Source organism: Cucumis sativus, chromosome 2 (assembly GCF_000004075.3).
Source record: "Cucumis sativus cultivar 9930 chromosome 2, Cucumber_9930_V3, whole genome shotgun sequence".
Lineage (NCBI taxonomy): Eukaryota > Viridiplantae > Streptophyta > Magnoliopsida > Cucurbitales > Cucurbitaceae > Cucumis > Cucumis sativus.
The window spans coordinates 5,430,490-5,455,231 of NC_026656.2; the positions used below are offsets into that span (position 1 = coordinate 5,430,490).

Genomic DNA, 24,742 nt, shown 5'->3' on the forward strand with positions numbered 1-24,742 from the left:
AGGATGTTCAAAAATTAGAAGTTTTCAATATTATATATAAAGATACATTAAAAAAAAAAACGTATAAGAACTAAAAGGATATGTCCATTTGAGTTAAATTTAACTCATGAAATATGGTATTACATCCCAACAAGAGATGATTACAATTTTATGGAAAGTGACATATGCAATGATGATAACCACCTATCTACCGTTTCCACATGAACATGTTTGTGTAAACATGAAGTTCTAAACACAATTCTTTTAATCTCTCCATGAATATAAACTAATATAAAGTCAGTGAAGATCATATATAAATGAACATATTATGGTAAAGCATTATATCATCATCTTTCAGGGTTGTAATCACAATAAAAATATAGAGATAGTTACCTTTTGGATCATCTAATTCCCATCAAATGGTAAAGAATTGTCAAAACTTTCGATGTTAATATGCACGATTGAGGAAGACTCTTCCCTTCATTCGTGATCATTGAATATAACCTTGGTTGGATTGTAGCCATTACAACATATGCATGGTCTTTAATTAAGATTTTATAAAGCTAAGAAATGAACAAACGTTCCGTTTTGTTTGCTTTTGCCTTAAGATTTAAAACTACTTTCTAACCAAATTTGGTAAAACAAAACAAACGGCTTGGAAGATAAAAAGAGAGAATACTACGGACTGTGGGGGGCAAGATTCTCATTTTTTTAAAAAAAAAAGTAAAACAATATCGATTAATATTGTATGAACTAAAATTTTAAAATAATAATATTGTATCAAAGCTAATTTTATGAGTGATTTAATTCAACTTAAAATCAGCTACAAATTACGTAAAAAAAAAAATCACCTACTGAACTAGAAAGAAAAACTATATGTATAAAACTAGTTCAAATTTAAACAAAGTCTTATATGTAGATGTAGAAGTTATCCATTAATAATTTGGAAGGATCATTGGAGTTTAAATTGATTCATTAATATGATTGTTATAATAAGATATTTGCAGTGACAAAAAATATATATATTATTTAAAACGTAAAAGTATGGAATAAAGTGTAAATAATGGAAAGGGTTGACTTGATCAAATAGAACGAATAAAAAGCAAAGTTCCCTATGTATACGGCCATTGTACTTCAATTCTTTCTCAAAGAACAGAATAGAAAAAAGAAAAGAAAAAAAACTTGTAATTATTTTATATTTTTCACACGTGGTAGGTCTCAAGTTTTCTTATTTTACAATTACAAAACCCTAAAATTTTCTCTCCATCCAACTACATCCTTATAACTACAACCAAAAACGAAAACAACTCTCAATTCTATTCCAATTCCATTTTTTCACTCTCTCTTGTTTGGTTTCTTGGAAAATAAGTAAAAATAAATAAATATATTATCGAGTTTGATCTCTGTGTGGGGGAAAAGCTATGAACATGTTGTTTGAGCAGCAACTGAGGCAACCACCGGAGGACGCGGGTGTGACGAGGAGGACGATGACCGTGACGATGCCCGGAGCCGAGAGAAAGAGGAGGGTGGTGGAGGAAGAAAGACTTGAGATTGTGGATTTGAGTGGCATTTCTTTGAACTCTTTGCCAAATCCTAATCTAAATTTGACCACCATTTGCAAATTAGACCTCTCTAATAATAACCTTCAGGTCATCTCTCTCTCTCTCTCTTACATTTTGCCCTAATTAAATTAAGGATATTATTATGGGGTTTTTTTAAGAATAATAATAATAAGAAAATTACAGACTATATATTTGCAAATTATTATATGCAAGTTGATTTTTTTGTTTTTTTTTTTTTTTAATGTTTTGCTTTCGATATGATTTTAAAGAACTATCATTTTTAGATGACTTTGTGAGTATAATTACTATTTACTTATGGTAATTTAGAAATAAAATAGGTACTTTATAAACAGATTATCTACAAAATAGTTATTCTTATATATTCCCATTATTATTATTTTTTTGTGTTTGAAAACAAAATTAAAAACATTTATTTAGCAAAACCATTAATGTTGAGCTTTTATTTTATTTAAGAAAAAGAAAAAGAAAAAAACTTCTATTCTTGTTTTTTTTCTTTTTTTCTTTTTTGAAAAACAGAACTAGTTGTTTTTTTATTCTATTAGAGAATATATTCTAAATGTTATAAAAGTTAAGGAAATATATACTAAATTATATTCCAGAAAATTGTCAAAAATAGAACTTTTTACAAAAATATTTATACTAATTTGTGTTATTTTGTAGATTTTTTATTTCATTTTTGAAAAAGACCCTAATATTTTATAATAATATAGTTTTTACCCATACGCTATAAAAACAAATAATTTATTCATTTAAAGCTTAATTTTTTTAGAATTGTTTGTTTACTTAGAACATTTCTATGTGTAAAACAACAATCAATAAACACACCTTATCCCTTTGTTGTATGTTTAACCAAAAGAGTAATTTTGAATAATTGTTGTAATTTAATTTTGTATGTTTACAGAGTATTCCAGAGTCTCTTATTGCAAGATTGTTAAACGTTGTCGTATTAGACGTTCACTCAAACCAATTGAAATGTCTTCCTCATTCTATTGGTTGTTTGGGTAAGCTCAAGACTTTAAATGTCTCTGGCAATCTCATTGCTTCCCTTCCCAAAACCCTTGTGGATTGCAGGTTCGTCTTTCTCTCTAAGTTTTACTCATCCTTCTAATTCTTCTTTATTTACTTTTATCTTTCAGATTTGAATAGGGTGTCTATTCAATACATGTTAATCTTCTTTATTTTTAGAAAGAAACATATGGATTCTAATGAATTGATGACAACTTTTAAAGGATTCTTTTTTTTTTAATGGCAGCATTATGTGAGATAGGCTTTATAGGTGTTGAAATTGCTTTTTGTTGGAAAAAAAAATCAAGGAGCATATTAATTATAAACTAAATAAGTCATACCAATAGTATTAAAATGTTAGTCTCTAAAGATACTTTTAGAAATAGTATTCATAAAATACATTCCACAAAAAAAAAATCCAAATTGGAGTTTTCTTTTCTCCTTTTAAACATTGTTTTACATGATGTAAGAATATGGTGATAATTTGAAAAGAGTGAAAAGTATGGTGATGAAGAAGTAAAAAAATGAGGCAATTACATAAGAAAAAGTTAAATGACACAAGCATTGACCTCAAAAATGAGCAAATTAATTTTATAAAGGAATATTAAACTTTAAGGTCTCCAAAAAAAAAAAAAAAAATTAGGTCAAGTGGGTATAAAAAAGGAATAAAATGAATAACAAAAGAGCATCAATAAAAAGATAATGGCATAAATCATGATTGGACTTTGACATTTAAAAAAGAAGAAAAAGAAAGAGCTCACAAATTAAAATTAGTCTATGGTGGGAGCCTATGCTATATGTCTATCATCATTTCTCCTTTGAATACATTACAAATGTTTATAAATTATAATGATACTAACATAAATATATATGTTTAATTTGATTGTATATGCAATGAATGTTTAATTCTTACCATAAATAAAATATAAGAATGTGTGCTTATCTAACCCACCTAACTATTTATTTATTTACCTTTTTTTTTTTTTTACATAAAAGACAAAATTTCAAAATAATTACTTAATTTGAGTGAATTCTATGGTTGTCTTTAAAAAATTTCATTTCCCCACCTATGTATAGTTAGTAGCAGAAATGGACAACTTTGTTTGAAAAAAGAAAAAGAATTAAGGTGGTTGAATATAGTTTGATTAAAAAGAAATTAGGAAGAGAGCATTTTTAGTTTAGTATTTACAAAACAATAATTTAACCTCATTTGATTATATCTAATCTTACTTCTTTTTTTTTGTATTGTATCCTTGCACTCTATTAATTTCACAGTATAATTTTCAAGTAAAATTCTTTATTTTGCACTTGCTTCGCTCTGCCCACGAGTCAGTCATATGATAATAAGTAATCTATCTATTCACTATCGATGACAACTTAAGATTTTGTGTAGATTTTAAAATATTAAATATGTGATTTGACTTTGAATATTAAACTCACTTGTAAAAGTATTAAACAATGAGTGTTTATATATTTGATTGCAGATCCTTAGAAGAATTGAACGTGAATTTCAACAAACTAATGAAACTTCCAGATGCATTAGGGTTTGAACTAACAAATCTAAAGAAACTCTCGGTAAACTCCAACAAGCTAATTTATCTTCCCCATTCTATCTCCCACCTCACAAACCTTCGCGTCCTCGATGCCCGTCTAAATTGCCTTACTTCCCTCCCTGATGACCTCGAAAATCTCATTAAGCTAGAAGTCTTAAATGTCAGCCAAAACTTCCACCACCTTCAGACTTTGCCTTATTCTATTGGCCTCTTGTTGTCTTTAGTTGAACTTGACATTAGCTACAACGGAATAACCACTCTCCCTGAGTCTATTGGCTGCCTTAAAAGGCTCCATAAACTTTGTGTTGATGGCAATCCTTTATCATCTCCACCCTCACTTGTGTTCGAACAAGGGTTGCATGCTGTTAAGGAGTATTTGAGCGAGAAGATGAATGCAGGACATCAAAACTCACATAAGAAGAAGTCATGGGTGGGGAAGTTAGTTCGATATGGAACCTTCAATGGCGGGTATGGGTATTTTAGAACTACGGAACCACGTGAGGATCGAGAAGCCTTCATGTGGTCTCAGTATCGCTCGATCGATGGTCTCACTTCGCCGAGGTACACTGGAATGTTCTCGGCACGTCGCTTTTTCACAACACGGGGGTATTTCACTCGATGATACATCATTTCCAATATCATCATCTAATATATATATATTGAACTTTCCTAAGAAAGATTAATCTCAATTTTATCATTTCCATAGTGAAGTTTGAGAAACTCTTAATAGATCAAAGTGGTGCAACCAAGTATGGAATATATACTTTCTGTAGCCCTCTCCTTCACATAATTTAGCGTTCACCGCAACATATGATATTTTAATTATAGCTTTTGTTTATAGCTCTATCAATAAAATTGCCATTAAAGAAACATACAAATTTTATCTTTAATGCAGGAGGAAAAATATATTAGAAGGGAGCTTACAAACTTTTAATAACAACATGTGAGATTCCTTCTTTTACAATTTTCTTCTTTTTCTTGGCATACATTTTTCACTCTCACAAACATTTTTTTCTTTTCCACCGAACACACCCAGAAGTAGATACACTTACCAAACAAAACAAAATTAACAGCTCAAGAAAAAAAAGAATAGGAAGATTGACTCATCTAAACATCTCATAAGAATATACCTTAGAGAAGAAACCCAAAAAATATCTCAAATTATTCAAAATTTTCTACATTAAAGTTAAGAGGGACATACCATTCTCTAAAGTTAACTTTAACTAGGTTAAGAGATCCATGATTTTTTATACATTAGATCATTAAGAATAACGTTCTAATAAAAAGTAAACCCCTAAAAGATATCCATTCCAACCCGTTTTGGTTGCAAAGTAGACATTAGACCTCAAAATCTATCCCAATTTTTTCAACTTGTTTTTTGACGAATTTTTCTTTTATCAAAATTTTAGACACATATCCGTACTTATATAAATTCAAATTTACTGTAACATCCTAAGTCTAGGATTTGGAATTTTGATCCCCAACATTTCCTGCATCTCTTGCGACCTCGCAACATCATCCTTATATGTCTTAAAGAGGGATGCATGCAACCTGACAACATTATCCTTACTTGTCTTAAAGGTAGAATGAAGTTCTCCCCCACAAACCAACACAAGTCCTTTCAACATGTTTTGTTCTTGATTTAGATGACAAGAGAGAGATGAGAGGTAGGGATTGTCCCAACTCACATGCATCCTAGAAAAATTATTGGTTTTGCCCTCACTTGCAAGGCACGCGATAGGCACACAGGGTAGGTGGCAAGGACGTGTGTGGCAAATCTTTACGAGATTAGCACCCGACGCACGCCCCACCTCAATGAGGTTAACACGCAACAAGCTCCAAGGTCATGCACCCGTGGCCAACCCCCTACACCATTTTAGTGGACACCATTGAGCTGTTTTCGAGCTGTTTTGGGCTATCTTCATATTTTTGGAAATATTTAAGGATATTTAAGGAAGTTTGGATATTTTCATGTTCAAGGAATAAATTAAGGATAAAATATGAAAATTTCAGGATAAAGAGAAATTCCTAAGACCAAGGCTATATTCAAGTGATTGTGAGTAACACCATGATTTCTAAAGTATTTATTAAACACATTTTCAGGCTTTTCAAGCAATAGCTCGTAAAATGATTTGTTAAACGTGATCTCAAGTTCTTATACAAGTTATGCTATTGATAAATGTTTACTGAAATGACATTTTCAAGTTATGTTATGATTTCATGGTTTCAAGGAAATATTTCAAACTTTCAAGGAAATGTTTCATGTTTTCAAATTTAAATCCATACCCAAATATTCCATGAGACCTATTGTATACATGTGGTTAACTTCATACTGACGGTACAGTTGATGAACCTATTTTTTAACTATAGGCCACCAGGAAGGGTATATTTTTATGCCTTAAAGGAGGAGGGATATAACTACCCATCGATTGTCCAGTCTTCGGACGAAGGGATAAATATTGTCCATGGCTATGGAAGACTGTCTTCGAAAAGCTATGCAAATGTTTCAAGTTTCATGTTTTGATTGGTTATTGAAGTTAATTTAGTATTTGTAGCCACACCAGCCTATACAGACTCTTCAAGGCCACCCCGTTGCCACTGCCACCACCGTACTTGCCAAGAGTGGCATACACAAAGATATTTCAAGCTATATGAACTGTTGCATGTTAATAACAAATTCTACCACATCTTTGTGAATTGGATAACTGCCCAGGTCTCGTTATTTGAATAAGAAAAAATAACTCAAAACTCGCACCAACATCCCAATGCTATTCCAATGTTTAGAAGAGAATAAGAGTTAATCATCAAGAAAACAGAGAGAGAACAATGAACAAGATCCCAAATGATGAATGATATCCCAAACAACTCAACTCCATGCCGAACTCTATCTCAACGTTTAGAAACCAATCATTTAAAAAATAGAGAGAGAATAAGAAAAACAAACAAAATTTCTAAGTAACCAAACAAATCAAAATGCAAGTTTCAAGTTTTTAAAAAGTGATGCCATTTTGATTGTCATATTAAGTCCAAAGACAAAGAGATTATCATCCAAAGCCGCGTCGTGCCTGACATTTCTTATCTTTCTTTCTTTTTTTACATTTGGTGCATGTATATTTAAATCTTTAATTTCTTACTAGATGTTTACATGGTCAAACATGTTCTATAGAAATTAGACGAGATGCACGTAAAAGGCCTTGGTCACCACCACAAAAATGCTCATAATATTAAGCCACAAGCCTCATGCTTTGAAGTTAAAAGATGACAAGGCTTTTGATGTTGCAAGATGAGGCAATTAACCAACTAAAGGAACTTGATACAATATGCCAAAGTCGAAAGGCCAATAGTCGATGAAATGATCGTCTCCATAGTCATAACTAGCCTTGCACACGCATTATACCAATTAGGTGGATTATAGCTACTAGGTTTTTCTTTTCTTTTCTCCCTTTTTTTGCTTTTTAATTTTGTTACAAGAGTTCAGAAATTCTCTCTTTGCATTCACACATTTGGAGGAAACCCTTAATCAGCCACAAACAAGAATAACTGAAAGAAAGCTGTTGAAGACTAAAGAAATTCGTCGGTTGAGGTGCGTGAGAAAAAAGTTGTCCCGTTGTGATCAAATTAGATATGGTTGATGGTTATAGCTATTTTGTCCCACTTAAGAAAAGCCATGTTTATTAAGTACAATAAAACAAACAACAAATGGACTGAATCTATGTTTATTAAGTACAATAAAACAAATAACAAACACAATGACTTAAAACACTTTCTAGTCTATGAAAAACGATTGTCTTAAGAAATGTCAGAAGAATTCTCAAGCTTCTAACGCAGGAAGAGATTTCTACTTTAAGTGTTCTAAGACACCTTCCTTGGAAACTTATGAAACTTTATAATTTCTTAATAAAGATGGCAGTAGAGAAGCATCAAGGTCCATTTTCAGATTAAGAATTTCAAAATTTATTCTAGTGTTATAGATAGTGATCCAAAAATTTTAGATAAAAGGCACCGGACACTGTATAATAAACACACTAAAAAATGTAAAAAAATTATATCGACGTTTCACTAATACTCCAATAACATTCCCTACATTTGTAGCAATAAAGAAATACCGGCAATTTTCACATGATTTTTTTTGTAATATAAATATGTGAATTTAAAATTTGTATAAAAAAAATAATAATACTTTTTTCATGAAATATTGATGAGTTAGTGGAAGTTTGGATTAGCAACTTTGTTGCATTTTTTAAATTTTTTGTTAGATAACAAATGAGAGCTAGAAAATAAGTTAGGGTCATATCTTATATAAGTTTTTTTTTTCTCTTTTTAAAAAATTATTTTACTTTTAGGAAATCAAATTATCTTCTTTTTAGGAAATGGTTGAAATTTAGGAAGAAATTTGATATCTTTCTTTTAGGAAATCATTAAAATTTAGGAAGAAATTTGATATTTAGGGAAGGAAAATTATTGATATTTGAGAAAAGAAATTTAATGATGTTTTGAATAAAACTTATTTTAAAAATTATTGATATTTGAGAAAAGAAAATTATTGATATTTGAAATAAAAACTATTTCGTGAAAATAATTGTAGCAAACGGAATTTGAACTCACAACCAAGGGGTTCTGTAGGGGCACAACCATTACCGCAAAAGCAGAAATTAGGCAAAAACCGATAATGTGAATGGGGCAAGTGCCTCCCTGGCCCCTTAATAAATCTGCTCTTGGTTAGAGAACAAGAAGAAACCTTTTGTCATAGTGTCGATTGAAAATTGGAAGGCAATAGATCATTTTCAATTTAAGCTCGAAAAATGCTGATAGAGAGGGAAATGAGAGAGACAGAGGAAGAGAAAGAAACCTTACTTCCGGCAGACAACTGACAGTTCTACATGGCTGGTCGGATAGAAAGGAAAACTGAGCCAATTCCTAGCTCAAGAGAAACAGAGAGAAGAGACCTAGCCTGAGAACGAAGGTGAAAGGGCCGACAATACAGAATGAAGGTGAAAGAGCCGACGCTGGAGAATGAAGGTGAAAGAGTCAACGCCTGAGAATGAAGGTGAAAGAGTCGATGCCAGAGAAGAGGGAGAATGAAGAAAGAAGAGGGAGAAGAAAAGAAAAATGAAATCTAAGATAAATGAAAAGAAACGGAACAAGCGAAACTCTTTTTTGTTGTTCCAACAAATTCCTTCATAAATTAGAAACGTTTCTCATTATTTTGAGAACGAGAAATAGAAAACGTTAACAAACAAGTAAGATAGTATACTTGACACTTTTTAGACGTAAGTAAAATAGTATATTTGATTCATTTTACATGTCAAGTAAGATAGTATACTTGACATGTATTTAATGTCATGTATATCGTTTATTAATATATTAAATATATTGAATTATTCATTTTCCATTTCCTGCATTACGTACATTCGTTTCAATAAGACATATCCATCAACAAAATAAACTCTTCAACTAGTAGTTACACAACAAAAAAAAGGACAAATAGTTTAGTAGAACAAGTAAACCAAAATAATTTTATTCTTCTCAACAATATGTCATCAACGCACATTTTCCAACATACCCAATTAAAATTTCTTATAGGTCGTCTATCCAAAATTTACAATAAGAATAGCTATCTTATATAACAAAAAAGATGTGTGGTATATTAAAAGTAAAGTTTATCCCCTTACATCTGTTGTCTCAGGTATATATAAACTTAGAAACAAATCTATTAACCTTGAATGCAACTTCAAAATCATCACATGGGACAGTCTCACACTTTTTGACATGCTTTCAATGTAGCAATCTCACTATATGCTCCAATAAACCCTACACCATACAACGAAACAATAACAACATTGCTATAAATAATTGAAAGTAAAAAGAGTAGCCATGAGCTGCACTTGATATGCAACTCAAACTTTGGAACCATCAATTGGAGAATGAAGATCAGTTGCAGATAAGGGTTCTGAATTGTTCATGTAATGCTTAAGGATTAGCTCGAGGAAATAAAATAACAATAAATGAAAACAAGGAAGTAGAAAAGGAGAACTATCAAACAATCTAATGCGCATTTTAGTTAAAATTTAGCTTCTAACAAAACCAGAGAAGAAATCAATTTTGTAATCATATTGATTACCCCATGTCCAAAATGAATCGAAGATTGCTATCATTATATAACAGTTCCAATTCTCCAAATTAAAATACAATCATTACATAAGAACTTAAATTGATGGAGAAATATATTCTTATTAATCTTACTTGGAAGAATACTCAAATCCTTACGAGAAACTTTAGGGTCCTCCGGAGTGCAGTTGATAATGGTTTGAGAAGAGGCAACAACGTGCTTTTCATCTTCAACAGAAGTATTCTTGTATCACATCAACTATACGAAAGTTGTATATACTGCGGAAGACCCGCAGTACTGAGAAAACAAACCATACGATATGGAAGCTCCTTCAATAGAAGTTAACTACACAGTGAATTCAACCCCAAGGGGCGCAGTATTTTTCACTCTACATACCAGACAATGAACAGGAGATGACTCAATCTCTACTTAATAATAATAAATAAATAAAAACAATGATCAAGTAGAAGAAAAATTGTGAGTTAGCACAAACTGAAGTTGCTAAAATTTTAACTCCTTAATCAAGAGTGTAACTTCAAGTAGAAAAACAAAAAGGCCTCAAATTTCATTATTAACATGTCTAAGAAGAAATATACAGCAAATAGATTTAGCTAACTAACTGCCTTAATTTGGATGGAAAAACAACACAACTCTCCCACCTAAAAACACAAAGGGAGATCTTGAAAAACTCAAGAAGAAACAGATTTTAAAATATATTTTAATTACAAAGAGTATGAAATGGTAAGAAAAACCAAGCACAATGTTTGGTCGTAACTAGTAACATACCATATCACAAAAACAAGTGAGTCCAACAATATAAAGAGATGAAAGTGACCGTCAAGCAATAAAGTAGCAATCGAGATAATAGAAGAAGCGAGAACGCTACCTAACAACCACTTTGTGGTTTATGCCCATCCTTCCACAAGAACTCATCATTCTTCTCCTTTAAAGATGTCAATACCTGAAAAGAAAGTTCAATTGTGAGCATGTGAAACAGATAACCTGCGCCTCAGAAAAACTATAATCTGACCATGAAAACTTTCACATAAAGTATAGCTCATGAGACGAAAATAATAGGTGAACCTAGGACTATCAATGACAAAGGGGTATAACGTATTTTCCACTTTTGCAGAAATGTACATTTATTCTACATAGAAGCTAACCAAATATAAATTCATAGGTTCTCTGCTTCGACTAAAGCAATTGGAGAGAAAGAAAGTGTGTGTGGAAGTAATCAGTTTGTGATAGAGATGAGAAAAAGAGAGATTCTAGGAATAAAGGATCAACAAGACTTTGCATTATTTTCTTTTTCTTTTTTCCCTCCTTTTTTCTCATACCTTTTCTCCTTTGCTTCTACCTTGTATCTATGTGCATAACTATCAGGTGTCAATAGTTAAGGTTAGTCTAATTTAATTTTAAGTATAATTGTCTAAGCAATTGAAACTGAAACCTAAGCACACCCAACCAATTAGCTAAAATATTCAAACAAATAATGCATAGTTTTACTAAAGTTTAAGTAGACCCAAGTAGTACATCATATTATCTTGTGATGCTTTCTCCCTTAGAAAATAAATTAAATTTCTTAGAATTTCCTGTTCCTCGATTTTCAAGAAGTTGTGGTTGCATGTTAATTTGAGCTTCAATCTTCTAGAATTCGAGGAAGGTTTAATCTTTCAAGTTTTTAATCTTTCCGAAGATGATAATCTTGAGATTGATAAGAACTTTAACGCCTTTAGAGCTTTAAAAGATTGAATCTTCAATTCTTCAAAGCTTCAATTCGTCATTCAACCAAAGATCTCCCAAATGAATGACAACGTCTCTATTTACAAACATATTTCATGGGCTTTAACGGAGCTTAGGTCTATTTTCTTGTTGGGCTTGGACTTTGGCTCATGTGTTTATTGGACTTGAGTTTGGATCTATTATATGTTAGTTGAGCTTAGACTTGGGCACCTATGCTTGTTGAACTTGAGTTTGAGCCTATTATCTTATTTGGTCCAATTCTTTTACTCGAGGCCTAAATTAGGTTGGATATAAGAAAATTTAATTACTCAAACCAATCAAATTATAATTATCATGATTTTCGTTGTGATGACGTTTGGAGGACTTAATTGGCCAAAATTTATTGTTCAACAATGTATTCTTTTCACTTAATTCTCCTTGATATATTTTGAACGATTCGTCACTTCTCTTTCTCTTTCTTCTTTGCCATTTATTCATCTTCCATTTCATATTATTTTAGCTACTCTTCTAGATTTTCTTTCTTCTATTTTTATCCAGCTTCTTTTTCTTTCTTTCTTCATCTTTGCTATCCTTATAGTTCCAGCTCCTCTTTCAGAATATCAAGATCGTTTAAATATCACCTTGATATGATTTATACGATCGCTTACCTAGTTAACACAATCGTTTAGCATTGTCAACACAATCATTTAGATTTGAAGTTCTTTTAGCATCGTTTAAAAAGACTACAAGATCATGTGGATATGATCAAAACAATCGCTTACCATAGTCAACACGATTGTTCAACATGGTCATCACGATCGTTTATATTTGAATCCTTTTTCCATCATTTAAAAAAACTACATGATCGTGTGGATATGATCTACATGATCGCTTACCATAGTCAACACAATTGTTTAGATTGAAGCACTTTTTCCATCGTTTAAAAAGAACTACACAATCATATGGATATGATCTAAACAATCATTTACCATAGTCAACACGATTGTTTAGATTTGAAACATTTTTTCAAACATTAAAAAGAACTACACGATCGTGTTGATACTATCTACACAATCGTGTATCATTTCCTACACGATTACGTATCATGATTGTTTAAAAAAAGAATTACAATGTGCGTGTGACCGATTAATCGTGTGTTGACTAGAACATTTTTTGTATTTTTCATTGTGAAATTGTGGGCTTTTTCCATTTTCGAAACTGTTCTGTATAGTATAAATATTTTGTCAGTTTGTTATATTTTTAATAAACACCAAAACTAAATTATGGATTGAATTTGAGATTTATTAAAGAGGAATTTTCCTAAATAGTAAAAACAAACTGAATCTATTTACAGGATATAGTAAAAAACCTCGTAAGAACTACAAAGAATTGAATGATTTTGCTACATTTTGTAAATAGTTTCGAAATTGTCCTTTTATTAAAACTTTTTTGTTTCATTTGATTGGTTATGCTTTTTTTTTTAACAAAATACGAGAAAAAATTAGGTCAATCAGTTAGTACCCGTGTAATTTTAACTTAGGTCATACATCTTCAAAAACATTTATCCAAACAAAAAAAAACCAAAATTTTGCCAACTTTAACATAGTTTTAATTCCACCAAATTTAGGCATTTAATTAAAAGGTTTAGAAATTCAAATTTTTGTAATTATATGTGTTATTGAAATAAATAAATAATTTCTATGAATATAACAAACCACCAAAATATTTACTTTTCTTGTAACAAAATTAAAAAGTCTATCAAATTAACCTTTTTTTTAAATATTTCAAGTTTGTCTTTTCTTTCCACCGGCTTTCTTTCTCTTCCTCTTCTGCATTTTTTCTTTCCATCATCTTTTTCTCTTCTGCAATTTTTTTAAAAATATTTTCTTTCCATAATTTTTCCCTAAACCCTAAACCCTTCTTCGATAATTTTTCCTTTTCTTTCCATCGTCTTTTTTCTTCTTTTGCAATTTTTTTTTCAAGCTGTTATTTGGTTCAAGTTCGTGTACTAAATATAAAATATCTTTTTTAAAAAAATTGTTATTTGGTTGTTTAAGATCTTGTGCTAAACGTGTATAACAAAAATAGTCAAATTTAAACTTGTGTAACAAAATCTAAATTATCATGTATCAGAGTATCTTTAAAAAAATCGTTTTGAAAAAAAAAACGTTTAGATTTTGCTACCAAAATCAGCAAAATCTAAACAATTAAATCTAAACAATCGTGTGTAAAATCTAAACCATCGTGTCTTAAATATATAACGCGTGCTGAATGTCAATATATTAGTCACAACACATTTTGGTATTTTTCATTGTAGATATATGAGTTTTTTTCGTTTTTCGAAAATTTTCAATTTGTTATATTTTTTAAAAGTCCCCTAAAACAATAACCAACTTTTATCTTTATAATTGTGAATGAAATTAGGTATTTTAAAAGTTGAATTGCTACAAAAGTTTATTGTTCTTCTAGCCAAAAATAAAATTATTGTATATTTGTCAATTCTAAAAGTATAAATATGAAAAGGAAATAAATTTAAAATTTGGAGACAAAATGTTAATCCATTGATTAGTATTAACTATTAGACAGTAGGAGACTTGGGCAAGTTATTGACTTCCTCGCACCAAAATAAACTATATAGTGATTTTATGTGTTTCATTGGTGAGTTGTGAAGTTGGTAAAAAAGAATTAAAACTTTTTATTCTAGAAAAATTATTAATAGATTAAAATAACTATTTAGAAGTTTATTATGAATAAAAAAAATTAAAACTAACCAAACTTTAGGTTCAATCTATTGTAAACACATACACTAACTTCATATATACTAATTAGTTTTATTTTGTGACCAAACGACCCGTAGAGATGTAAAAACCTAAAAATTCTAATGAAACAAAACTTAAACTTCAGTATAAAATTGTAACATGAATAAATTGAAATCAAATTCAAAGTGCATAACGATCCAGTACAAACTATGCCTAAAGGTTAGAGACAAAAAAAATGATTTTTCCTAATCTTTGTTGTGAACAATCATTAATTTTAAAGGTCGGCAGGTGATGTATCATGGAAAAGTCAAATTTGGAATTTTCAGCTTAAACCCTGATTTTGCCAGCAATTGGAAAACACATTGTTGATGATTTCACTTCAAAGAAAATTGAATATATTTTTCCAGGAAAGTCGTCTTCAAACATTATCATATAGTTGATTAAGTATGGAAAATATTTTCTATTGGGACCATATACAACATGACCGTCGCTATAAATAATACACAAGTTGTATATATTCTTGGACAAATTAATTTCATCAAGTGAAGAAAATGGGAAGGCCAATTGCTGCTACTATTGGAGATGTTACCACGTCCATCCCGGGGGGCTTAAGTTTGCTTTCTCTCATTCTTCTATCCATCTCTCTCCTATCAATGATAATATTTGCTTGTAGCAACTTCTTTAATACTCGAAGGAGAAGAGGTGGCGATGATGGTGGTGCAGGTGGTTGTGCTTGTGGTGGAGGAGGCTGCGGTGGTGGAGGTTGCGGTGGTGGAGATTGACGTTGTTTGTTGTTATTTTATGAGTTGATTGATGCTATTTTTATAGATGTGTGATTTTTGTAGTTCAACTCAAACATTTGTAAATAGAGGTGAATTCAAATTTTTATCTCTCCATGGATATATGCTAGTAAAACTATATGCAGATTGACCTTTTTTAGGTGTGTGAGTATACTATTTTAGCATTTATTTACTATATATACATGATAGATGGAAAGGACAGCATGCTTTAAATACTATACAACTATTCATAATTTTTTGACTTGTGACTTTAACTAGGCAATAAAGACATGATTATATGTTAAAGGATGCTAATTATGCCTACGCGTTGCTACTTCTAATGATAGTCTGCATTGAGTACAAGTTTTTCTCTCATTTGTTCAATTATAAGTGAAGCGAGAGGTTTCTTGGGTAATAAAGACATGACTATATGTTAAAAGATGCTAACTATGCTTACGCGTTGCTACTTCTAATGATAGTTTGCATTGAATACAAGTTTTCCTCTCGTTTGTCCAATTGTAAGTGAAGCAAGAGGTTTCCTGGATAAACCAAGGACAAACACAAGGAATTTCTTATCAAACCTAGTTAATAGCTTAGTCAATTTCATGCAGTTTATTTTTTACAATATTTTATATTCACAGTATCGTGAAAGTAAAGTCTATTATGTACACTAAGTGATTAAGTAGAAGGGGGAATGGAATGGAAGAACATGAAATGTGAACTAACTTGCTAAAAGAATTATGCAGGAAGGTCTTCATTGTGTGATATGAGTTATAAGTTACGTTACGTCTTTGATACGACATAGATAATATAGCCATTTTCTAATTAAGGTGAGCAACATATCTGTACCTAAATGCCACATTTGTTCGCATTTCGAGATACAAATACTAAGAATGTGTTAAACGATCTATATCTAGGTTTCTTTAGTTATAAGCACATCATCACATTTCCTCTTTTTCTTTAATTAAGGTGAGCTACCTCTCAGTGCTTAAACGTTGCACTTGTTCACCTATCGAGATACAAGTGATGGAGTAAAATACACTTGTTAGATGTTTTTCGTTTACCGTTTAAAATAGTCCTATTGCCAAGAAACAACTACATGTTATAATAAAGTGAACTTTAAGATGAAAAACAGCATATGTAAGAAGCTCACTTATATGTTTGTTACATATCTAATATTTTTTCATAATTCATTTGGGATATGTTTTTCGTTTTAAAGTTCATTTTATTATAACGTGTAATTGTTTCTTGGCAATAGGGCTATTATGATCATTCGAGGCCAGAAAAATATTCAAAAAGGTAAAAAACAATCGATATGAAAAATAGTGAATGTAATTGTAAACATATTTATTCATTAATTAAAAGTATACATATATGGACTATTTGCAACATTATAAATTTTGGTAATTTATATATTACAATATCCTTTACAAGTCAGAACCACTGAATGCACGTACTATGTGATTAGATACATGAGAGATGTAATCACTAAAAGGAGCACAATTGTCACAAATTCTATATGTTTTGTTTAATGACTATTTAAATTATTTTATACAATTCAAGTATATAATTTAACAAAGCTAAGTATTAACTTCAATATTTTGGATTTTATATCAAATTCATACAAGAAGCTTATACAGTCAATTCGAGTTAGATGAAGTGCGAATGAAGCTAGCTGGTTTTTTGGGTGACCACATATGATGATGGTTAGCTGAGTTTAGTTACACATATAAATTTATTGGTTTTAGGTGAATCAACGATATTTTTTTGGGTTAGCTGAATTTTTTTGGGTTAGCTAGACATATATATTTTATTGGTACCTGATACAGGTAAATCAAAATATGGACATGGGGTAGAATGTTCTTATGGTAACTTTTTTTATAAATTGAATTTTCGGCTAGACATATATTTTGTTCATATTAGACATAGAGGTAGAACAATTTGTTCATATGATAGAGTTTTTAGTTGTTGTAAGTATGTAATGACCAACAATATAATATGTATGATTCAGTGATATATGCAATTGTTAGTTCTTTGGTGAAAAGTTTGGGTTGATTCAAGAAACTTAAACTGTTAAATTAATATGTGTTATTTTAGCAACTTTGATGGAAACCTTAAAAGACTTTAATTATGTATTGTGTGTCATCGTTGGACTTCAAGATAAGTGCAATATAATTATACGAGTATTTCAAATTTTACAATTTTTCATTTGAAAAATAAAAACCTTGACATGCAAAATGTGTCAAGTATTAACTAAGTAGTCAATTTTTTCGTGTCAAGAAAAGCTTTCATTTGATTGGTAATAAGTGTTAAGGTTAAATATTCTTGACCAATAATAAATGTCTAAGATTAACAAATACTTTGACACATAAAACAAAACAGCTGAAACCGCATATACTTGACATTTATAACATGTCAAGTACATTTCATCTTGACGCATATACACTGTAAAAAATAATTATCTTATTCTATACACAAGATTACTTAACACATTTAAAATCGTCAAATACACAAATATTTGACTAGGAAAAATCATCAAGTAATGATATTAATGTAGTAGTGCAAGTTGGGTCATGAGCAGGTATCATTGAGTAGTAGAACGGTATATGTTGACTTCATGCCGCCTTTCAGATTGTTTAGGACTGAATTAATTGGAGAATGTTGTCAACCACAGATTATTTTTTGCTAATCTTATGTAAGAGATTCTACTATTGAACCAACTTTGAACTAAATTTAAGAGCTTGCATGTATTTTGTGATTATGCATTGACAGTAACTGAAAAATGCATAATGAGATGTTGTAGCAAGTGAAAGAAATGGTCCATGATATGTCATATGGAGACTTAGTTTTGCTTTTGCTTTTTGTTATTTGTTTCACTATTTTTTTTAAAACACTTTATAAACAATTTTTATTTTATTTATTTACTTTTATCATCTTTAAAATTTGCAAAACTAGCTGCAACATGTTTTTCATGATACTTTGACGGATTTCGTTAAATTTTGTTTTATGAATAGTTGTTGAAAAAAAATTAATAAAGATTTAGATTTCCTCTTTACAAGAAAATATCAAATGTTATTTACGTTTTGAGTAATGATCTTACTTGGAAATCATATCAGAAAGATGGGAGATTTCTGTTTTAGTTATCCCTTCGTGTTTATAACAATTTGTGATTCTTCGTATGCTTTTCTATTCAAGATGGGTGACATTGCATAGTTTGGCTTGGCCATTGGTGAAAAGGAGATCCCATTCTTCAACAGTTTAGTAACATGGTTATTTTGAATGCAAATGTTACCTTCGTGATAAAGTTGGAGATTTCTTCCATCCTTGTGAGACTTGGGACTGGCTTTTCTATAGAGCTAATTGATCTCCTCAAGCAAATACAATTAATTGTGGTTGAGGTTGGAAGGGAGAATTTGTTTGACTTGGCTCCCTTGTGGTTATGGAGTGATTTCTATCACAAAGGCACAAGAACTTTACTTTCGTTTTAGGCATCATGTGGTGTCTTGGTCTAGCCCTCTTTGATTTAAATGTGATATTTCTAAACATTTTTTCATTGTCTAGTTTGTCATTCAAAATTGATTATAGGTTTTTTATCGTATTAATAGGTTTTGTGTTCTGGTATCCCTAGTTTATGTTTTATATGCATGGATAAATTTGAGTCTACGATTATTTGTTCTTTGATAATTATTCTTTTAGTCAAGCTATTTGGAACATGTAGGAGGGTGTTCTCTTATGATCTTTTATTGGGATACAAATATGATGAAAAGAACTACCTCTACTACGTTTGAGGACTCTTCTTATTCAAGGTGAATCCCACAACAATAATAATTATTGTCTCCAATATTGAATTGATTACCAACTCCAAGAAAGTTCAACATATTTGAGTTGATAGATAGATCAAAGATCGAGAGGAAGCGAGTGCTTATTCCTAACTTCTAGATTGAAAATTCTAAAATATGCATTCTAAACACAAGAGTACAAAGAAAACATCAAAATTTGTGAGAGCTTCAACTCTATGAAAATGTATTCAAATTTCAACTCTCTAATCGTAAAAATTACAATGGTAGCTACTATTTGAAAGGTCGTTACCCCTTTCATCTAATCCTATAGGTTTAGCAAAAATTAGTCAATTTGATACGTAAATCATGATAAGTATAAGTACATCAAATAAATAGAAATATATAACCTTAAATATGTGGATGAATCTTAATTTTGAGATTCATGAGTCCCTTGGAAAATAAAAAATCTCCAAGGTCATGAAGGGTTGCAACTATAATGAACCTTAGTTTGGAGGCCAACATTTAACTCCTCTTAAACTCTTTTACCTCTTACTCTGATTTCTGGCTCTTGTGGCAATACAACAGTTTCATGATAGGGTTAACTTTGGAATGTTCTCACGTTGATTTTCAGCATACGCTTCATCATGATAGGGTTAACTTTGGAATATTCTCACATTGATTTTCAGCATACGCTTCATTTGATTTGAGTTGGGTTGAGCATCATTTTTTCTTTGCATAGCATCATTTCCTCTGCTAAAACTTGTTTATCTCTTTAGTTGGTTAGCACTTTATCCAGATTTTATTAAGATTTAATTGAGACACAATATATGAAGTCACTTTGTATATTACTATCTATAATATTTGGTACGAACACAATCTTTATATCCATTTACCTTGCATTGTCCCTGGTGGTATTGGAGAGGAAACTCAAGAGTGCTTTCACAAGAATTTTTTCCTTGAGTTGTAGATATCTTGCTCTTATTTTTTCCTTTGTGCGTCTGGTAGCTTTATTGTCTTGCTAGCTCTTTTGGTGTGTTGTGTAAGGTATTCAAGTAAGAAATTATCGACTACAGAAATACACAAGAAAATATTTTGAAACAAAATTTGTAATAAAGGTGGTAGCCAAAATCCCCAAACCAACGCAAACAAATTGGATTTTTATCAATTTTGATTTTGATTTGATAAATCAATTTGAACATAAATGACAGTGGTTTTTTTATACAAGAATTATCGTGACTCGTTTATATAGACCTAAACTAACCCATTACATCTTTAGGTAAGTTATCATTATAACAAGACAAGAAAAAGCAATAAATGAAATCCAAAGAAATATTAGAATTCAAATAAAAAAGCTCAAATAGCTTTCAAGGAAAATATGTACTACTTAACCCGAACAAAGAACAATTAGGGATGTAAGAGTAATCCAACAATCCGAATAATCCAACTTATATCATAAGAGTTGGTTTGAGTTAGTTTAAAATTTGGGTAGAATTTTTTTCTTTTATGAGTTGGAAGTTGAAAATTTTGAGCCAACCCAACTCAAATTAATGATATATATGTGTTCTTAATGGAAAAACTACGAACAACTTTCGTGCTTTCTCATCTGTTCTGACATTCATTCTCGCCACACCTCTTTATCACTCTCGCCGTGCCTCTTCAATCATTGTCATCTCTCTCACTCACCATCTCCTTCTCACCTCTTCTCTCCATGCCTCATCTCGACCTCTCATCTCCGACGCTCACCACCAGTTTTGTGTGTTTTGGCTAAGAGTGGAATGAAGAAATTAGAAAATGAAAGCAAGTTCTTGCAACCCAACAATCCATAGGAATACTATTCGGATTGGCAACCCAACCAACCAACCTAAAAATGAGTTGGGATAGAAATGTCTTCCAACCAAATCCAACTCATTTACACCCCGAAAACAACCTCCCTCTAACTTAGTAGCTTTTCAAGTTTCAATCTTGATTTAAAAACAGAGTTCAGATCCGACAAACTGGACCTAACCTATTTACTTCCAGCCAATTCTCCCTCTACAGATCGATTTGGATCACCCCTAATACATTTGGCAGTATACAGTGCTGTTCATTCTGTACAGTATAAAGATAACCATAACCAATGAAAATGAGAAAATGAAGATGCAATATTGCAGATGAATACTTGTAACAGAGAAACAAAAATGTTTTTGCCTTATAACCATCTCAATAGTTGGCTAGGAGCAAATCATATGGTATTCTGCAAGGAAAAACTAGTGCAAAAAACAGCTTGAAATAATTAGGAACCGAGGAACTTTAATCATTTCCAGCTCTTCTTCTCATATTTCAATAGTCGAACTTATAAGCTATAACCACTATTTGGTGCATTCAAGTAGCATAGGCCAACCAGTTTTTACCAAAGACAGAACCTTTTCTACTAAACTACAAAGGCACCAAGTACTAAACAAAAGAAAAAGTACAAACAGCAACCATTACACTGCCAAAATTCTACACTACCTCTCACTCATTTATGCTGCAAAACCGTCTTCTCCCACCTCCCACCGCCTTGTACTACAAGAACTCTAAGGAAAAAGAAAAGAAAAAGGACCAGGAAGATAAAACCAAAATGAAATGCCAAGAGAAAATTTGATCATTTAAGCTAGAATTCCATGAGGGCATCAATTTCAAATATCATCAACTCGATGCATCAGAATCATCATTCTCTTTAAACGGTTGAGATCATGAAAGTCAATGTGAGAACAACGCCCAAATGAAATGAAGTAATTAAGACAATCATTAAATGATTAAAATCTGTAAGCTTTGGACCTCTGCAACTTCATACCCTAAGACAAAAAGCATCTAAGTACTCTTAGATTTCAATTTCTTCAAACGTTTGACAGGCAAGCTTCTTACACCATTCTTAGTCCTCATTGAGACCGCCCTCCTTTTTGTCCTCTTTGTTGTAGCAGGGAATTCCAAGATAGGACCTGGAGGTATTCCTTTCTTAAGTGCACTTCCCCTTGGAGTAACAGAGGGAGGCAGCCTCAAACTTTCAGGTGGTAAAGGATTATGGGGTTTCCAAACCAAGTTATTTTTCATTGAAAACCTTACCTTCTTAACACTCTTCTCTTCGCTTTTTGCAGCTGTATTTCCTTCAGCCACGGCTTCACTAGGAAGTCCTGCATCATGTTTCTGCAGTTCACCAACATTCTTTGCTCTCTTTCTTTTCTTGACTGAGCCATTGGTTGATATTACAGGACTTACAGTACTTTTTCCAAAATCAGCTTCAGCAGCAACCCTCTCAAATTGCATCTGAAGGTTTGATATAACAGTTTCATCAAAGGTTATCATATTTCCATCACTAATCTGTTCATTATTAGAATTCTCACCGTTAGCAACAACTATATTCTCATTGTCCTTATTCGCAGGAGTATTTTCAGAAACAAGATCAGAAATACCGTTTGTGGTCTTCTTTGCCTTCTTAGCCTTCTTAGCCTTCTTCTTGCCACTTCCATCAGTGGCCTTTTTACTCTTTTTTTGCTTCTTAAGTGCCTTATCAGTGGATTCAGTACCCACATCAACATCAACCAGGGAAATTTCCGAAGGAGCCTCTTCTATACTTGAAATAGGAACCAAAGTAGGCACTTCATCCCCATCTTGCTCTTGAAGATCTGGAAACGAAATCTCAATCCCTGATGAGAAAAAATCTTTCTCCAACTTCTGAAACTCTTCGTGCATGGCAAACAATACCTTTCTATTCCCTTGACAGCAATCAGGTGAAGAACCCAATTCATAAAATGTTGTTGAGAATTGATTTGTCAAGGAAACTGTCCCATACACAACCGTATCATCAACCGAATCAACATCATCTCCACGTTTTCGACTCTCGAGTAACTGCTTCCCCTTTTTCAGTATCACATCAAAAAGATTGGACTTAATTTTTCCCAACAACACTTTATCAGGCAGTTTAGTCATTGAAAGAAGGAAAGGCTTGAACAGGACATCAACAACTTCCTTCTGAAGAGGAAGAAACGGCCTAAGTTCCTCAAGAAACACAGAAGCAATTTGATAATTAACACCATTCCCATGAAACTTATCCTCATTAAAATACACCCTTTCCTCCAAAACTTGAACCAAACGACGACACAGTTCCAAATCCCAAGAATGCTTCTTCAACAAAGCAAAAAACTGGTGCAAAAACCTACGAATCAAAAGATAAAACTTATCTAACCTGAGCGCATCAATCCCGGCCCATTCACGACGCATAGTGAGAAGAAAAACAGAGAAGTACTGAACAGCTAACGATAGGTCGAGATGGAGGAGCAGAGAAGCAAGACGATTAATAAGCTCAGATTGAACAGGAACCTTGTCGGCGTGCCAAACACAGTAGAACAAACCCTTCCAAAGCTTTTTCATATCGCCATCGGAAAGGCTCGTTTGAGTTGGAAGCCATGTCTTGATGATTACACGAAGGGTCTTGTCTCGAGTCGCCTTGTTGGAGGACGCCAAAAGCTTGACTAATGAAGTGAAATTCTGATCTCCTTCAACAACCTCCTCCATTTTCTTTCACGAAAAAACCTCGATCGTTCGGTATCAGAGTTAGAAAGGGAGAGGAAAAGAAATCAAAACAAAAAAGGTAAATTGGATTGAAATAGGATATGAGTACGAGGGAAAACGATTGAATATGATGAAATCGGAATTTCCCAATTCCCAGAAGGCGGAACGGCGGCGGTAGGAGATTTTTGGTCTCCCCTGTTCGCGTTGAGAGAGAACCCTAGATGAGCTTTGGGGAGGGGGGGTTAACTCAGAACCGTTCGAATTCCCAGAAAATAAAACTAAGATTAAAATATCATTTTACAATTTTTCATAAATTTGTAATAAATTATTTACTTTTTTTTCCCTTTTTTTCCTTTTTTCTATCTTTCGAAAACTGTCAAAAAAATTTTAAAAAAATATTATTGTTGAAAAGTTTTATAAATACTCTTTTTAACTTAAAAAAAAAAAAAAAACTTTAATTAAACCAATTTTTACACCGAATTGATTCACCTTCCTAATAAATAACCAAAATTTTAACTTTAAATTTTGATTGATATCTCAATATTTGTATCGATATTTTCACATATTAAATATCAACAGAAGAAATGAATTGATATTTCTATTGCATCGTAGAAAAATTAGATTATAGAGAAAAAAAATGATGGCACTGATATAAATATAAATAAACAATAGACAAAAATGATAAAATATTTGTTTACTAATTTAAATTTTGTTTTTGAATTTTTTGATTTTATATAAATTTTCCAAAAATATCCTTTGAGATCAAATTTTCGATAAAATTAATGCTTTGGTATATTCATCAACATCGATATTTTAAACTTTGGTTAAACACATAAAATCTCATGGAGTTTCAGAAAAATATTCTCTTTAAAATACACTAAAACGATGTCTAGTCAAATAAAAAAAATCTCATATCTCATCTGTCAAACTATCATCGTGTGTTA

At 31.4% G+C, this 24,742-nt stretch overlaps 2 protein-coding genes and 1 long non-coding RNA gene across 3 annotated transcripts; 1 reads left to right on the forward strand and 2 right to left on the reverse strand.

Moving 5' to 3' along the window:
* Positions 1–1,211: 1,211 nt before the first annotated feature.
* Positions 1,212–4,990, forward strand: LOC101212906 (plant intracellular Ras-group-related LRR protein 6). The gene is made up of 3 exons (XM_004150343.3): positions 1,212–1,628; positions 2,464–2,633; positions 4,052–4,990. The coding sequence occupies exons 1-3, from the start codon at positions 1,401–1,403 to the stop codon at positions 4,740–4,742; spliced, it is 1,089 nt and encodes a 362-aa protein (XP_004150391.1). The 5' UTR covers positions 1,212–1,400; the 3' UTR covers positions 4,743–4,990.
* A 4,754-nt stretch (positions 4,991–9,744) lies between these two features.
* On the reverse strand, positions 9,745–11,390 carry LOC105434565. The gene is made up of 2 exons (XR_004214639.1): positions 10,364–11,390; positions 9,745–9,931 (listed from the first exon to the last, which is right to left on the reverse strand). It is a non-coding gene; the product is annotated as an uncharacterized LOC105434565 (long non-coding RNA).
* A 10,150-nt stretch (positions 11,391–21,540) lies between these two features.
* Positions 21,541–24,071, reverse strand: LOC101212182 (ribosomal RNA processing protein 1 homolog). Its single transcript, XM_004150340.3, has one exon. It carries the CDS (start codon positions 23,799–23,801, stop codon positions 22,101–22,103), a length of 1,701 nt encoding a protein of 566 aa, XP_004150388.1. The 5' UTR covers positions 23,802–24,071; the 3' UTR covers positions 21,541–22,100.
* Positions 24,072–24,742: the final 671 nt, after the last annotated feature.

Excerpts from the sequence above, each read along its gene's own strand:
- LOC101212906 (XM_004150343.3), top strand. The coding sequence starts at position 1,401 with ATGAACATGTTGTTTGAGCAGCAACTGAGGCAACCACCGGAGGACGCG. Across the intron at positions 1,629-2,463 it reads TCTCTAATAATAACCTTCAG|AGTATTCCAGAGTCTCTTAT; the intron begins GTCATCTCTCTC and ends GTATGTTTACAG. Across the intron at positions 2,634-4,051 it reads AAAACCCTTGTGGATTGCAG|ATCCTTAGAAGAATTGAACG; the intron begins GTTCGTCTTTCT and ends ATTTGATTGCAG.
- LOC101212182 (XM_004150340.3), bottom strand. The coding sequence starts at position 23,801 with ATGGAGGAGGTTGTTGAAGGAGATCAGAATTTCACTTCATTAGTCAAG.